The sequence below is a fragment of the Pelobates fuscus genome, chromosome 10 (assembly GCF_036172605.1).
Source record: "Pelobates fuscus isolate aPelFus1 chromosome 10, aPelFus1.pri, whole genome shotgun sequence".
NCBI lineage: Eukaryota > Metazoa > Chordata > Amphibia > Anura > Pelobatidae > Pelobates > Pelobates fuscus.
The window spans coordinates 26,443,308-26,459,808 of NC_086326.1; the positions used below are offsets into that span (position 1 = coordinate 26,443,308).

The 16,501-nt window shown below is 39.0% G+C and overlaps 1 protein-coding gene across 1 annotated transcript in view; it reads left to right on the forward strand.

Moving 5' to 3' along the window:
* Positions 1-16,501, forward strand: part of DNTT (DNA nucleotidylexotransferase) — a 231,998-nt gene that overhangs the window by 69,665 nt on the left and 145,832 nt on the right. The window contains exons 5-7 of the mRNA XM_063433762.1: positions 2,437-2,508; positions 7,812-7,935; positions 9,315-9,447. Coding sequence (XP_063289832.1) covers positions 2,437-2,508; positions 7,812-7,935; positions 9,315-9,447 — 329 coding nt within the window. The remainder of the gene's footprint in view (positions 1-2,436; positions 2,509-7,811; positions 7,936-9,314; positions 9,448-16,501) is intronic.

Below are 16,501 nucleotides of genomic sequence, written 5' to 3' on the forward strand. Positions count from 1 at the left end.
AATAATAATAATAATAATAATAATAATAACTTACACATACACACATACACACAGACCCCCACCACACACGCACAATCACTGACAAATCATACACAAATTACATTTATCACGATGTCATGTAGTATTTATATATATATATATATATATATATATATACATTCCCACCCTGCACAGAACCCCTTCCTGCATGCTGCACAGTCTCCCTGAATCCTTCACATACCCTCTCCCCCACTTCACCCTGCACAGAACCCCTTCATCCCTGCACGCTACACAGACTCCTGCACTCTGCACAGACAGACCCCTCCTTCTCTGCACTCTGCACAGACCCCTCCCTCCCTGCACTCTGCACTGACCCCTCCCTCCCTGCACTCTGCACTGACCCCTCCCTCTCTGCACTCTGCACTAACCCCTCCCTCCCTGCACTCTGCACTGACCACTCCCTCCCTGCACTCTGCACTGACCCCTCCCTCTCTGCACTCTGCACAGACCCCTCCCTCCCTGCACTCTGCACTGACCCCCTGCACTCTGCACTGACCCCTCCCTCTCTGCACTCTGCACTGACCCCTCCCTCTCTGCACTCTGCACTGACCCCTTCCTCCCTACACTCTGCACAGAACCCTCCCTCCCTACACAGACCCCTCCCTCTCGCACTGATCCCTTCCTCCCTGCACTCTGCACAGAACACTCCCCCCCTACACCCTGCAAAGACCCCCTCCCTCCCTACACTCTGCACTGAGCCACTCCCTGCACCCCTCACAGCCTCCATTTCTCCCTGTACCCACACACATGACTGGGCAGCACGCACATAATATCTGTATCATGGCCTCACAAAGAAGGGGAAGGAGTACTAGTAAAAAAAAAAAAAAGCTTTGCACCAAGTAGGGGGCCCTTGATCTCCTATTGCCCGAGGGCCCTGGGCGTTTTCAGTCCGCCCCTGTCTCTATCTTTCTATCTATATCTCTATCTCTGTCTTTCTCTATATTTCTACCTATCTCCCTATCTCTGTCTCTCTCTATCTTGCTATCTCTCTGTCTCTATCTATGTAGCTCTCTATCTCTCTATTCTTCTAGACTTTTGTTAAGAGGTTAATTCTAATCAGTCTCCTCCTCAAATTGCCGCTTTTTCAAAGTGCAATGGTTTTCTTTCCCTCAGCCTGTAAAAGTCAATGAAATTTATAAATGAAATAAAAAAAGCTTTAGCCCTCAATTCTATGCCTCATCTCTATTGTATGCAATTTGCTGCCAACTTAAATTCACCCCTAAAAGACCATTCTAGATATTACCTTTTTACTGTCTAAATCATATTTCTATTACATAAATGTAAAAAAATGTCATTGGCATTAAGATATTAAAGACCTCCTTAAGATACTGAAAAAAGTCCAAGTAGTGAATGTGATGTTCACAGTCAATCAAAACAATCCATTCTATAAGGAAGATGAGTTGTTTACCTGAACAGCTCATTTATGGTTACTTTCCTTTGTGCCCGTCAGTAACCTACCGGTAATAGATAATGCAGCTTTGAATTGCTGTAAACCCCACTGAGGTTTTTTGGCAATTATTACCACTTAACCAAAATCTAAAAAGAGAGAGACATTGCATTTAAAGTTAGATTAACTAGTATCAAATAACTAAATGTAGTGTTTTGCCCATGTTACTATTATTTTATTATTATTTATAAGTGCTTATCTGGAATTATAAATAACTGTTCATAATATGCCAACCAGTGCTGAATAATAAAGGATATCATTTTCTTGAGAGCCTTTATGACATTTCCTATTGCCAATTGGTGAAAATGTGTTGAAATGGTTATTGTCTTCTTGGCATCAAAGACATCAAAGAATGTGGTCGACTGTTACTTATCAGACCACCCTGATAATGGGGTATTTAGTGACTAGTTCCAAATATCTTAAATAATGGGGCAGTTACTCATCTGTGTTGTCAGTGGGACTCATAGTTAGATTTCCTAGTTGGAGATCTACTCAGAGGAAGTCAAGTTTCAATCGTCTCCCATTCCAGAACAGAAGAAGCTGAGGCAGATTAATACTGATTTAAGAACCATATTTAGTATTGGGCAGTGAATGATGTACATTTGAGACACGAATAAAGAGTTTTACTTGGTACAGAAGGGTTTTCCCAGGTTCCTGCTGTTTCATTGTTTTCCACTAGAGGGACGGAGAACTTATACAGTATAAGTATTGTGTGTAGCTGTCAGGATATCTATATCTTGATAGAAGCTATTTAATTAATCACCAGTAATGGTTAACAAGGAAAAATCTTTCTCAGCCCTAACCTAAACAAACACGTGTCTCGAGAAGGAATGACATTTAGATGGTAAATGATATATTAAAATTATTTATTGTAAGACTGCAAAATAATCATTCTGAATTAGCACACATCTACATTTGCTTTATTATATTATCACTTTTCTATCTTTTAGGAAATTCTTGAAGATGGGAAATGTGCCAGAGTTTTAGATGTTATAAACGGAGAGCAATATAAATCATTCAAGGTAATGTCTGGGACAGCCTATTTACTAAACAAGGAAAATTAGTTTGTAAAAGAGTAATTGTATTAGAGCGCTGTTTTAATGAAAAGTAAATTACGCCAAACCTGAAACACAGCCTACTGTTGCTTTGTTGCTGTGTGTATTTTTGTGACAAAGTAGATTTTCAGCAGTAGTTTGCTTTTGTACCAGACTACTCTTGATGTATTTTGTAAATGTAAGTGTAAATATTTTATGCTACAAATACACTACTAAAGCTACACACTGTGTTTAGGTTATGAAGTCCAGTATATATTTTAAAATGTTTAAAGGAACACTGTAATAACACTCAGTGCATGCGCAATAGCCTCCCAATGCTTTCCTATCAGAAAGCATTGGGTTGGGTGAGATAATCAATTTTGATCATCTCAGTCAAAGAGGCAGAGCATGGGCGGGGCCAGCCACGGCACTGGAAGATAGGTGAGTAAAACACATTTTTACTGGAGCCGGGCTGGCCATCTAAACGACGATCTTAGAGCTATAGTTTCAGGAATGTATTTTGGCATTCCTGACACTATAGTGTTTGTCCTAAAGACATATTATGTATTCCTTGCTTTCTAACTTATAGATATTCTCTCATTTCCTATAAATTTACTTCAGGTAACAGTTGGTAACCATATTTGTTTCAATGTATCATTTTGTTTAACTGTTCTTATTAGTGCCATTTTAAAACGTGAATTCAATTTAAGTGGCTCTCTGAAAGCCCTACTCTTGGTGGTTCTTCTGCACTTCATCACAACAACTACAGTTTACTACAGCCTTAATTATAGGAATGGCATGAGAGCTGTTTCACTGTTCTTATGATGAAATGTTTGCAGTGCATCTAGCATGGGAGGGTCAGGGGACATTTTTTCCAACAGTGCCAAGCCCCACAGCCCCACTTTGTGGCAGGACATAGGCGGGGGGGGGGGTGTGTGTCACCTGTGTGTAACACTCACAAACCTAGCATGATAGCTGAAACAATCTTTTATGTAGGCATTGTAAGTTATAGCCAGTGAAGGTGCGACTAGGGCTGAATAATAAAAAAAAAAAAAAAAAAAATAACTTCTAAATTGAGCAGTGAGACTGCGGCGGCATGATCTATACACTAAACTTGCTTCATTAAGCTAAACATTTTTGATCCTGAGAGTATCCCTTTAACATATGTATGTACTATTTTGGCTCTACTTTATGCATTTTTGTTGTATAATTTTCTTTAAGTGTTATTATTATCATTTTTATAAAATAAAAATTCAATTTGAAACTAACTCAGAGAAATTAAGGCTACAATTAAATTAATTAAAAATGTACAAATATCAGTTTCATTGATTTCAATACAGGGACAGTTGCATGTTTTACTCTAGTGAGTGTATGCAATAGTCTCCTTTCTCTTCAACCCAAAGTTAATGAAATCTTTTTCCGTATTTTGAAGTCTTTAATGGAAGTCTGAAAGATATCCGTTAAAAAATAATTGAAAAATAGGTGATATAAATCTCTGGTAATGAAAAGTACAACAATATTTCTTTTGGAAAACTACTAAATCCCTTTTCAATGAGGATGGACTACATTATATTTGAAATAACTATGTAACTCAGTTTTTTTCCCCCAGAATGTATTATTAGTAATAAAATACTGAAGAAATATTATATTTAAGTCGCACAAATATATGAAATTAACAATGAACTCCAGCACAATCTCCAAATGAAATCAAATATGCAATTACTGGTTTTATATTAACACCCATTGTCTGCTTATTACTTGACCAGAGTAGTCCACTGTTGGAATTGTTGGCTTGTTACTGCCACGTTTTAAATATTCACAAAAATAAAAGGGCACTGCCAGAACCAAGGCAACTAAAGTTAATTTTACCATTTTGTTTTGGCCTCGTAGATCTGCTGTAATTTTCTTCCTGATCAAAAGCCTATAGTTCTGTTAAAAAAAGGAATTGTTTTGCAGCGTAATACAGCATAGGCTTGCACCCCCTTTTCACAGACTGTATTCCTGACTGGCTTCTGTCTCTCAGTATGTAAGAGCTCAGCTTAGAGAAACTAGCAATGTTTACATTGAAGTGCTAAGACCGCCTCTAGTGGCCAAGAAGTGCCATTAGAGGCACTTCCTGGAGTTTCACAGAGTTTGACTCTGTGAAACGATGCTGGACATCCTCACGTTCACCATGAGGACATCCAGCATCAAGATAAACTCGATGCTCTCTTGTGGGACAGGGCCTAATATGCGCACAACTCTTAGGTCCTCTCACATCGGAGGAGGTGGAGCGCAGCCAAAAGCAGCCCAGCACAAGGGACATCAGCGCTGGAATTGGGTAAGTGAATAAAGGGTTATTTAACCCTTTACATTGTGGGGGAAGTGGGTGGGGTGGCAGCGGCAGAGGAGCATTCCTAACACTAAAGTGTTCCTTTAGGTTTTGCAATTCTATCTGTGTGTCAATCTGTCTTCATTGTTTGAATACTTTTCATAGCTCAAAGTGGAGATCATATGGTACACTATCTTATGCAGTCTATAATCAGTGCTATTAATATATATGCAGCCAGATCTGCATTATGCTTTACATTTACAAGAAAGCCGGTCATTTCATCTTTCCATTAGCACAGTTAATAGCACAGCTAATAGCATGATGTGTGCGTTTTTTTTCTTCGTGTCAATGCTGCCAGGGTGGCCTTACCAGGGATTCAGTGAGCCGGGGAGGAGAGGATTGCAGACAGAACTCCAAGTGGCATACAGAGTGCAGGAAAAGGTGATGACTGACTCACACAGTATGGAGTAATAATGGGGTACTAAATTATGGAGTAATAATGCTCTAAGGTACTTCCGGGTAGATGAAGCAATGGCAGCAAATTTTGTAGCTCAGTGGTTCCCAAACCAACAATCCAGGTTCTGCCAGTATCTCCATTGGAATAAAAAAATCGAAATACATGAATCCTGGGAACCACCACTCTCGCAAACCCTCCAACTCTCCATAATACTAGGAGTAACTGCAGGGATAGTTGATAAACTATTGCAACAGGTAATATCAGAAAGTCCGATAGCTCACACATCTACATTCACGTTATTATATGACCACATTCCTATTATTTATTATTTGCAATGGGGATGAAATGTAACACTACTCACAAGTCAAATCATTGATTGACCTGTTGGGTTTTGTTGAACTTGGTGAAACCTTTACTTGAGGAGGTTCAATTCAAGATTCATATTCCACTCATAATTCAAAACACAATTAGACGTATTTATTTTCAAATAGAGATATTCAGAAACTGTGCAACATTATAACAACAGAAAGATTAGATTACAGAAACACTCCAGACACATAATGGACCTGAGCTTGTGGAAGTGCTTTATATGTCTGGAAACATTTTATAAGAGTGACATACTTTTCTAACTTGAAGTAAAATCACCTCCCTGTTTTACAGCTTATTGATAAGCATTGGAAAGCTGTGATTGTGTGCATGTGTGTCTCCAGCACAGAGGCTTCTCGGTGAGAAGCCTCTGATTGGTGTAATCCCTCCAGGGCTTGCAATTCTTTTTTTTTATATAAGCCCAAAGAAAACATGCAGGGAAAAACATGCATTCTTTATTTAAGGGTATATTTACGAAATAAATAAACAAATTTAAAAAAAAGCCAATAAAGTGTTCATTTAACAAACTATTTATTACAAAAATAAAAGCAATGGTCTTCTACAATAAAATTAATTGAAGTGTATGATGCATTGTTATGTAATAGACATTCAAAGTTCAAACTGAAATTTAGATTTTAGCCCAAAATAGTGGAATAATAAGATATATATTTTCGATTTGGCTGTGTTGACCGAAAAATTTTAAGCTCACGTTGATTTTCCAGTATTTCAAACAATAACTACAGAAAATTCTTTGATCCACTGTTTTCCCAGCTCCGTTATTCTAGACATAATTGTGCAATTCCTTGTTCAATACGCAACACTTTCCATTTTAGTAATTAACCCTAAGTAGGGTGAAATGGAGACCCAATGCTCGCGTATGTAGTTATCATTGTTTCATTAGGGCCAGCATAGTGTAGTTGCATCTAATGATTCTACCCTTTTTGAAGAAAACCCAATAATAAGGTGCCATTCTACTTCACCACACTTAAAAAGCCACTCCAGGCTGCAATCGATGTATTATATTGTTTTATGCATTACATTGAGTGCGTGTGAAGACGCTCAGATTTGAGGTTTCACATTTGACAAACCCCATGCTGTACTGAATTTGCAGTAAACGCCACATCAGGAAGCGACTCAACAAGTTTCAATACAAATTCTGATGTACTGGCAAGAGTATCCTGTAAACCAGGGATGCCGAAAAGGTGGATCCCCAGATGTCTTAAAACTACAGCTTCCATGATGCTTTGTCTTTCTAAAGGCATTTTAAAGGCCCGCAAAGCATCAATGGAGTTGTAGTTCTACAACATCTGAGTGTCTACCTTTTGAGCACCCCTGCGGTAAATTGTGCTTTCTGGCAACAGCAAGGATTTCTGGAAGATATAGTTCAATTGTCAACTTTTTACTCTATAAAGCTAACAGCTGAAATACAACTCCCCAAAAAGTCTTGTGATGATATCATATACAGAATTATTATTATTTTTTTTTAAAACACTGTAGGGTGTGGGGAGAGGAGGGGGGGAGGGGTGGTAGGCATAAAAAGAAAGCCATTTATTATTATTTTTTAAAACACTATGATTATATATAAAAAAAAAAATAATAACAGGACATAAACTAACCAAATATGCTTGGGTACTTGGATTGCCTCTTTAGTCCTTCAATAAAATAAATTATACTGGAGAGGATTGTCAGAGGTGAACAGGTTAAAAATGTATCCTGCTGAGGTGTAAAACCATCTCACTCTTCTCACACTCTTCTAATTAGCATGACAAGATTCTAAACAGAATAGAAAACAAATGGGATTTTCAGTCCAATTTAATTTACTTTTGTTTCATCAATTTATTTTGGGTCAGATCATATTAGATCACAGAAATAAATGTTATATGTCTGATTAACATTTTTTGTTTACTTTTTTAAATCCATTTTTAAATATACTTTCTGCTTTCTATTCCACTTATAATTACTTAGTTCAACTCAATAGTCTCAAAGTAGAGTTATGGAAATTCTAAAAATATATCTAATTAAAAGTGCACATATTTCTGCTTTATCAAACTAAAAACCTCTCTCTCTTTTTTGGAAACAATTTAAATTTCAATTAATTTACATTTGTTTAGTTTACACGTTTATAATGTTTATAATGTGTTTATTTCTCTTATTTAGCTGTTTACATCCGTCTTCGGAGTGGGTTTGAAAACCGCAGAAAAGTGGTTTAGAATGGGTTTTCGAACCCTTGAAGAAATAAAAAACAACCCAGAGTTCAAGTTCACAAAAATGCAAAAATATGGTAAAAATAAAACAAACTTTTTTATAATTTATTTTTCTCATTAGTGATAATTTGAATGCAAAGGATAGAAGGATAGTAATGGGAGTTGTACATATTACAATCGTTATAGTGGCCATAAAGATTGTAGAAAAGACAACTTATGAACCTTTAACGTGAATTTGTATGCCTCATGATTAAAAGGTTGTTATACAATAGACTGTAGATATATTTTACTCTGCCAACAACAAGTTAACCCGATGGCATTTGAATGAACAGATTCATCTGTTTCATTCAGCAATTTTCATTCGGCTTATTTAGATGCATTTGCTTTTCCATTCGCCTGCCATTCTGTTAACAATTAAAATCAGCTGAACATCTATATAATTGTTCTAATTTGGCTATTCACAAACAGTTGAATTGTATCCATTTATTTGTTTGATCCAATTCTCCTGTTACATATCAGGGAAATAGCACCCACAAACTGCTAAACTTCAAGTCACTCTAATGCTATCTCCATCTAGCCTCCTCCATTTCAACTCTTAAAAATACCCCAATCCTAAATCACACTCCAAACCCTACTGTCACCTTATTGGAGTTTTGTGGGGTGCTATTCAGTTACAATTTAGCTGCAATTAGAATGGGGATATTTAAAAAAACAAAAAAATCTCATTATTCAATTGGATTTATTTGAAAGAAGATTTCCAAAGTTTGATTATGGTTGATAAGGAATAAAGTGAAACTTTCCCAGGCAAATCCTTCCAAACATCATGCGGTATGTAATTTAATGTTATCTAGACAATACCGATACGGAATACCTTCCACTTTGCATGATTTTTATATTTATACTGTAATCTTTAATCTTTCACTTTTTACACACACACACACACACACACACACAAACACACACACACACACACACACATTCTGCAAAAATATAGTCAACAAATTCCGGATGGGGTGGTCAAAAAATATTAAGCAGTCTTAACGCTGATAATTATCTGCGAATTAGTCTATAATCACATTTCTTTATTATTTAGATAATTTTCTGTATCTGCATCAGACACATTTGCTGACTATTGATGCTTAGGTGTTTTTTTTAGCAGGAACATTTTAATTTTGTTGGGTCACTTGTCACAAACCCGACATGGCTATTTCTCAATACTTTAGCTATTTGGGTTATATCTGGTGGTATTTTACATCCTGACATATCATAACTGCTTTTTAAGTACTGTATGCCATAGAGAACAAGCCTAAATTATAATTAGACGTTACTCTAGCTGAAGTGATAGGCAATGATTGTCTCTAGTAATTCTGAATGTGAATTCTGTTAAATATAATATTCATATGTACATTTAGACTATTTTATAGCAGTGTTATTTTATGATGTTATTCACTTGCAGGATTTCTTCATTATGAAGATATTGCAGGTTATATATCCAAGTCAGAAGCACTCGAAATCTACGCGTTTGTGAGGGATATTATTTTGAAATTGGTACCTGATGCTGTTGTGACATTAACTGGAGGGTTCAGGAGGTAAGGTTTTATTACAAAGATTTACATTGTAACTGTAATAAACATACTGGCGGACCTAATCTCTCATATATTAACATTCTAGTTTCTCTGCAGATGAGCAGATGATTCATAACATCAGATTTATTTAAGAGATGAATTATTTGATCCTGAGATACATAATATTACGTTTGGTGTATCTCCTCGTCTAGGATACAATAGCATTTTCTTTGATTTTGCAGGGTATTTTATTGTGAAATTCAAACAGTCATAAAAGGTACACAAAAGATATTAAATATATTCAATGCCTTTGGTTGTCACAAAAAAAAATGACATAAACTTAAGATTCTGGGTAAATAAGTGTTTTATGTATTATGGTTAGGAAAAACTTTGCAACTCTTCAACTATTGAAGGATGTCAACTTCTTCTACCTTATTCCAATTATCAATAAAATAAACACAAGATATGTACCCTTATATCGAGCAAACTTTCTTCCAGAGTGATGTATGTCATGCTATTTGTTTTAGTGTATTGTGTGGCATCCTCTGTGCTTTCTAAATAAATAACAGCAGGCCACATTATATGCCATAGATAAGTAAATTTGATTTATTTTATTTTGTTTAGCCTCTCAGGGGAAATGTTATAAAACATACACAAAAATTGGACAATGTTTGTTGCTTATAAAATTAAGCAATTATTTATTTGCTGTTAACGGGACTGTACATATTTGTATAACTCCTTAAGGACCAAAGCATGTTGTGTTTCTTTTTAACACACACACACACACACACACACACACACACACACACACACACACACACACACACACACATACACACACACACACACACACACACATAAGAAGGATATTTTCAATGTCTATTCAGTAACCTCGATGAGTACTAGAATACCCCATATTGTGTGAATGCCTTTGTAATGGTCAGGTATTTTTTATTTAATTTTTTTAAAATACAAATTGTATTTCTGCAGATCTTTTTTTAAATCTCATGTGTGCCACTGTAGTAAAATTTCCTTAACTTTACTTGACAACATCTGTACAACAAAGCCCAATATCTATTTCTTTGCAAAGTATCAATCCCAATCTTAAACCAAACCCCAATCCTAATCCTAAACCTCACTGTTATATTAACACTGAGGCTAATTCTATGCCTAACCCTAATACTAACCCTTATTCTATTTAATGATACTTGGGATTCCAAGTGAAACAGTCTTTGCTGGTAAAATACTGCATGATGGAATTATCCAGTTATAAGTCTTTAAGGAGGTGAAGACTCCAAACCATGAGTGGTACAATCACTAAACAAACCATGATACTGTTACTGTTGATTGTTCTCATTTAAAATTTTAGTTTCATATTTTCCTGTTTATTTCACTATATTACCTCTAATATCTGCAATATAAATTCTATCCCTAGGTCAAACTTCAAAAAATCAGAAATGCTTAAGACTTCAGAATGAAAGGTACTCCCTAAAGCTCATAATTCCAAAATTATGTCCAATAAAAAAAGTTATTACAATATCCTAATTTCACCTGAATTTAGTAGATCATGTATATATACTTAACTCATTCAAATGATCTCCTAAATCATAGCGTATGAAAACTCTATCGGGGGCAGTAAGGCAGTGCTTCTGTTAGTACATGTCACAGTTCTCACCGTGGCAGACAGTCGTCCAGACGTGGTCGCTCCTGGAGTTCCCAACAGGGGACTTGACCGGGGAACTTCTCAGTCCTGGTCTTGCTTTCTACTTCTGAGCCACAGCACCTTTATACAGCGACTACTGATTCTGGTCCTGTTCATCCTGGCATGTCTTCTACACTGGGGGCTGCACCTTGACTTGGCTCTGCTTCACCAGATCCTGATCAGTCATCAGCAGGGTATTTAAAATCAGCCTCGCCCTGTGCTCAGCATCAAGTCTTTGATCCTGTTGTGTGTTTTGTACCTGTTGTTTCATCTGCTGCTTATTATTGACCCCGACTTCTGACTACATTTATTCTGACTTCTGGCATCCCTTGACTTTGGCTACTCCTCATTGTTCCTGTCCTCTGGCATCCTTTGACCTCGGCTAATCCTCGACTATCCTGCTGGTTCAGTCCTTGCCTGTCCTGCGTATTGGTACTTTATCCTGCACAGCCCCCGGGCACAGACCCACAGGCCAGGTGAATTCTTACCTGACCACCTTGGCCTGTGGCTATCTGCAAGGGTGAGCAACATATCTGCGCTACAGACTCCCAACTCAGGTAAGACCCTGACAAAAGACTTGATCAATATGGAGTCTGCAGAGATGTATTCACCCTCATCCCAGCAAGTGTCCAGCCTGGCCCAGACTGTTTCGGAGCTGCAGCAAGGAATTTTACTTCTTAAAGGCGCAGTACGTCCGGCCCCGGAACCAGCTTATCCTGAACCATTTTGTCATCATGCCCGACCAATTTGATGGTAGCCGCACGTCCTTTCAGTCATTCAAGATGGATTGTGAGGTGTTGTTTTCTTTAAAGCCTCTAAAATATGCCACAGAATTCATCAGGGTCAGAGCGGCTATCAACCTTTTGTCTGGACGCATCAAAATTTGAGCTCACCAAATGTTGCAGACGAAGAGTCCTGTCCTTGTCAGCTGGGAATCTTTTAGTACTGCTATGGACTCACAATGCAAGACCACTGTGCCCAAGCCAGCTCCACGTACTAAAAAATCTCAGATTCTTCGTAACCAAGAAACCGAGTACCACCACTACACCCAGTGATGCCCCCTTATGATCCAGTTCCCAGGAAAACTCCAGAGGTATCCTGTGTTTCACTTGACCCTGTGGAACCTATGCAATTAGGACTTGTCCACTGCAAAGTGACACCTGAGGAAAGAGACCGAAGGAGAAGCTATGGCCTATGTTACTACTGTGGAGAAAAAGGGCATTTCATCACACTTTGTCCTATTCATCCTCCTAGACCTCCAGCTCTTCGACTTGGTACTAATTTCCTTCGCCCTGGGTACACTGCATACCAGCCTAAAAAGCTACATAGATGCCGTTATTCTTGCCCATGCTTGGCTTCCACAGGAAAAACTACACCCCTGCGCCAGAGCCGCCTGCATCTACTCCCGAAGTTACTTCCTGTAATACCATCACCAGTGGTCTGCTCAGCTCCCTCGCGTGCCGCAGAGTGAGGCTGGGAGCCGGAATATGATGTCATATTCTGGCTCCGTCTCACAGCCTCACTCTGCGGCGCGCGAGGGAGCTGAGCAGACAGCTCAGGGTAAGTGCTCCCTCGCCGGCCGCACACCAGCGCCGCCCGACCGCCCAGCAGCCCAGCATGTCTGTTAGCCGCAAGGCTAACAAGACATTTGCCTTGGGCATTTGGGGGGTGGCTTTTTTTGCCACCCCCTGGAAAATGCCACCCAAGGCAAATGCCTTGTTTGCCTCGCGGCTAATACGCCCCTGACCATCACTAGTTCCTGCCCTCCCGAAAAGGATTTACCTGTGGATTGTGCCATTTCTTCTAATGGCACTACAGTCCGTACAGAAGACCTTGAAATGTTTGAAAAAGCATTGTTAGCTATGAACACTGCTCCTGCCGAAGTGCTTGCCACCTGTACACGGAACCTAAAAGACCTGGACAATTCTCCAGCCGTACCAGAAGCTGGTACTACAGAATCCCAAGCTGTAAAGGGAATCCATACTCACTGGATTCAGATAGTGACCCTGGAGAGGTGTACTATGATGACGGAAAACCTATTTACGCCCAGAGGTCGTCTTTGAACTGTCAAGGTTCTCACCGTGGCAGACAGTCAGCCAAACGTGGTCGCTCCTGGAGTTCCCAACAGGGGACTTGAACTTCTCAGTCCTGGTCCTGCTTTCTACCTCTGAGCCACAGCAGCTTTATACAGTGACTACTGATTCCGGTCCTGTTCATCCTGGCATGTCTTCTACACTGGGAGCTGCACCTTGACTTGGCTCTGCTTCACCAGATCCTGATCAGTCATCAGCAGGGTATTTAAACTCAGCCTCGCCCTGTGCTCAGCATCAAGTCTTTGATCCTGTTGTGTGTTTTGTACATGTGTCCCTGTTGTTTCATCTGCTGCTTATTATTGACCACGGCTTCTGACTACGTTTATTCTGACTTCTGGCATCCCTTGACTTTGGCTACTCCTCGTTGTTCCTGTCCTCTGGCATCCTGTGACCTCAGCTATCCCTCAACTATCCTGCTGGTTCACTCCTTGCCTGTACTGCGTATTGGTACTTCATCCTGCACAGCCCCCATGCACAGACCCACATTGAATTCTTAACTGACCACCTTGGCCTGTGGCTATCTGCAAGGGTGAGCAACATATCTGCGCTACAGACTCCCAACTCAGGTAAGACCCTGACAGTACATATCTCTGCCCCCACTACCTTGGCCTTTTCTGGTCCTTGCCTTGGCTCCAACGTAGGGTCGGACTCAACAGGCCCCTCCAAAGACTTCCATGGATACTTTTTGGACATTGCATCAAATATTTTATTTCAAGTACACTTTTTTTTTTTCCTTTTTTAGTTCAACAAAATCATAAAATAATATATTTTAGAATTCAACAATTATTATTCAACCTATCATGTTATTTATTTAAAAAACATTTTTATGTATGGTCTATTTTCTCTTGTGTGGATAGCCAAGTATATACAAAGCTTTAAGTTGTTTTTCCTTCCATAACACATATTTCTGGTATATTGAAACACAAATTACAGTGCTTTAAAAAGTCTTTTATTTAGCAAAAGAACAGCTGCAATGAAGGAATATATAATTCCAAACTAAGAAATCAGAGCACCCGACAGAAAGAGTCATTACCGGTATTATGGATGAGTGGCTAGCCAAAGTTATATTTTATATAACAAATTCATACACTGACACACACACACACACACACACATACATTTCTTGGAATTTAACTCAAAATATGATTCAACATTTTTTATTTTTTATAAATTTTATAAAGTCAGCAATGCTGAACAATGCACAACAAAAATGTCTACTCATACTATTACAAGTAGAAAAAGGTGAAAACAAAATAGCAGCAACATAAATTACAAGTTTGATTTACTGTGTTTCCTGCAAGGTTATTCAGAAAAAAATATAAAAATAAGAAAAAGTTAAAAAAATAGTTTTTAGGACTTATGTATTATGTCAAAACTATGGTTTAACATGGTATTTTTATTCCTCTATTTCTAGCATGTGTATTCCAGTCCTACTGCCTATTTTTTTTTTTATAATTCTTTATTTTTATTGTGCATGTTAACAACAATTGTGTAATATATACCGGGTAGCAAAGAATTGACATCTTAGATACAGTGTGTGTGTGTGTGTGTGTGTATATATATATATATATATGCAATTTTTTTTATTTTTTTTACAGATAATAAAGTATAGATAACACAGTGCGCCTGGGTGATCACAAAGTGAAATGAAAATACAACTTTTGCATCGCGTCTGATTAGGCAGTGTAGTTTCAAGCTAAGCTGTCCTATCCAAGTACTAAACTACAGAAGTGCTGAGTAATCAATAAACACAGTTGGATGAGGGGGGCAACTAAACTCGGCTCTCAATGCGAGCTGAGTTGTCATGACATACTATATTAATAGGCCGGTGAAGCCATCATAGTGACTTTACAGGTGAATATTTGTACATTATGTCCGAGGCTAGTTAGGCTAATGCATGGGGCATATATTAGAAATGGGCATTAGAGAAGTTAAAAGACAATTAAACAAAGCAGAAAAGTTAAGCATGGAAGCAGGCAAGGCTATAATAACAAGTAAATAATAATCTGGAAGAACTGTGAGTGAGTCCGTTCTTCTGCCTTCACCTAATACCCATTCTCACTGGTAGAGGCACATAGAGAGGCGGAGTCCTGGTCATCCAGCACTGACCGCTCTGCTGTCCCCAGGCCTTCACAAGAGCCCACAAGCTTTTCCCACTGCTCCTGTCACCTTTGGCTCCATGGGCAATGTCCCAGGAGATTGCAGGCGCATCTGCATTGCGATGTCGCACCCTCCAAGAGTGTGAGACCTGCTTAGAAGGAGTCCCCTTTAGGGTCCTCAGCCCAGTAGTGCGATAGCGGGTGTTGTGCAGCCCAGGATGTAGACGGGCTACAGCTAGACAGGGTTTCTTCCCTGATTTCCTCAGATCTTTGATAGCGTGTCTGTGTCTCTGAGTGGTACTGGGAGCGTGCGGACTGTCAGATGGTGAGTCATGCACCTGTTTTGCACACTGTCTCTCCAAGGCAGTATTTTCTTGTCTGTGTTTTAACTTTAACCAGAACTCTCTGAAGAGGGCATCCAGCAGCGTCAGGATTGTGTCCGATGGACTCTGTGAAGCAGCAGCCATTTCGGCCCATTCAATGATGCAGGACACAAGCAATAGAGGTGTGCTTGGAGGTCTGGCTCCACCAGCAACATGAAGTGTAGCTGGGTATTGAGATTATGAGCCAGGATGACCCTCACCGGCAGGGGGGGAGATCGGGGTGCCTGACTGTGTCCACCTAAGTCAGCAAGATGGTCAGTGGGGAGATCGTCCGTTTCTCCCATGCCTGCACCACTGGTAAGCGGCAAGTAGTCATCAGGTTCTGGCTGCCTGTCTAGCAACAAGAAGCTGTAAAGAAGGTCTTGTGAGCACTCTGACAGCTTCCAGAGCCAAGGTATTATTGTATTTTAGCAGTAAGATAGCTTAATTTCAGGATTCTTGCATGGAGTACACGCTGAATGCGACCTTCAGTATGGCGGTCAAGCCCCCCACCCCCACCTACTGCCTTTTTAATACTAAAATTACTATTAAAAATAACATAGTAAACAATATTGTTATAATATTACAATTTGTCAGATGACATGATATTTTCTGGAAATAATCCTGGATTAAAAATGCTTCTTCCAAGCCAGGCGCGCGCACACACACACACACACACACACACACGTTATAATTATATTCTTAAATGTCATGTAGACAATTGCCAACCTTTATGGACAGTCAGAGAACCTTGGAATATATTAATAGTATAAAAAAGATAAACATTTATGATGACTTCTTAGGATGTAGCAGTAGATTATT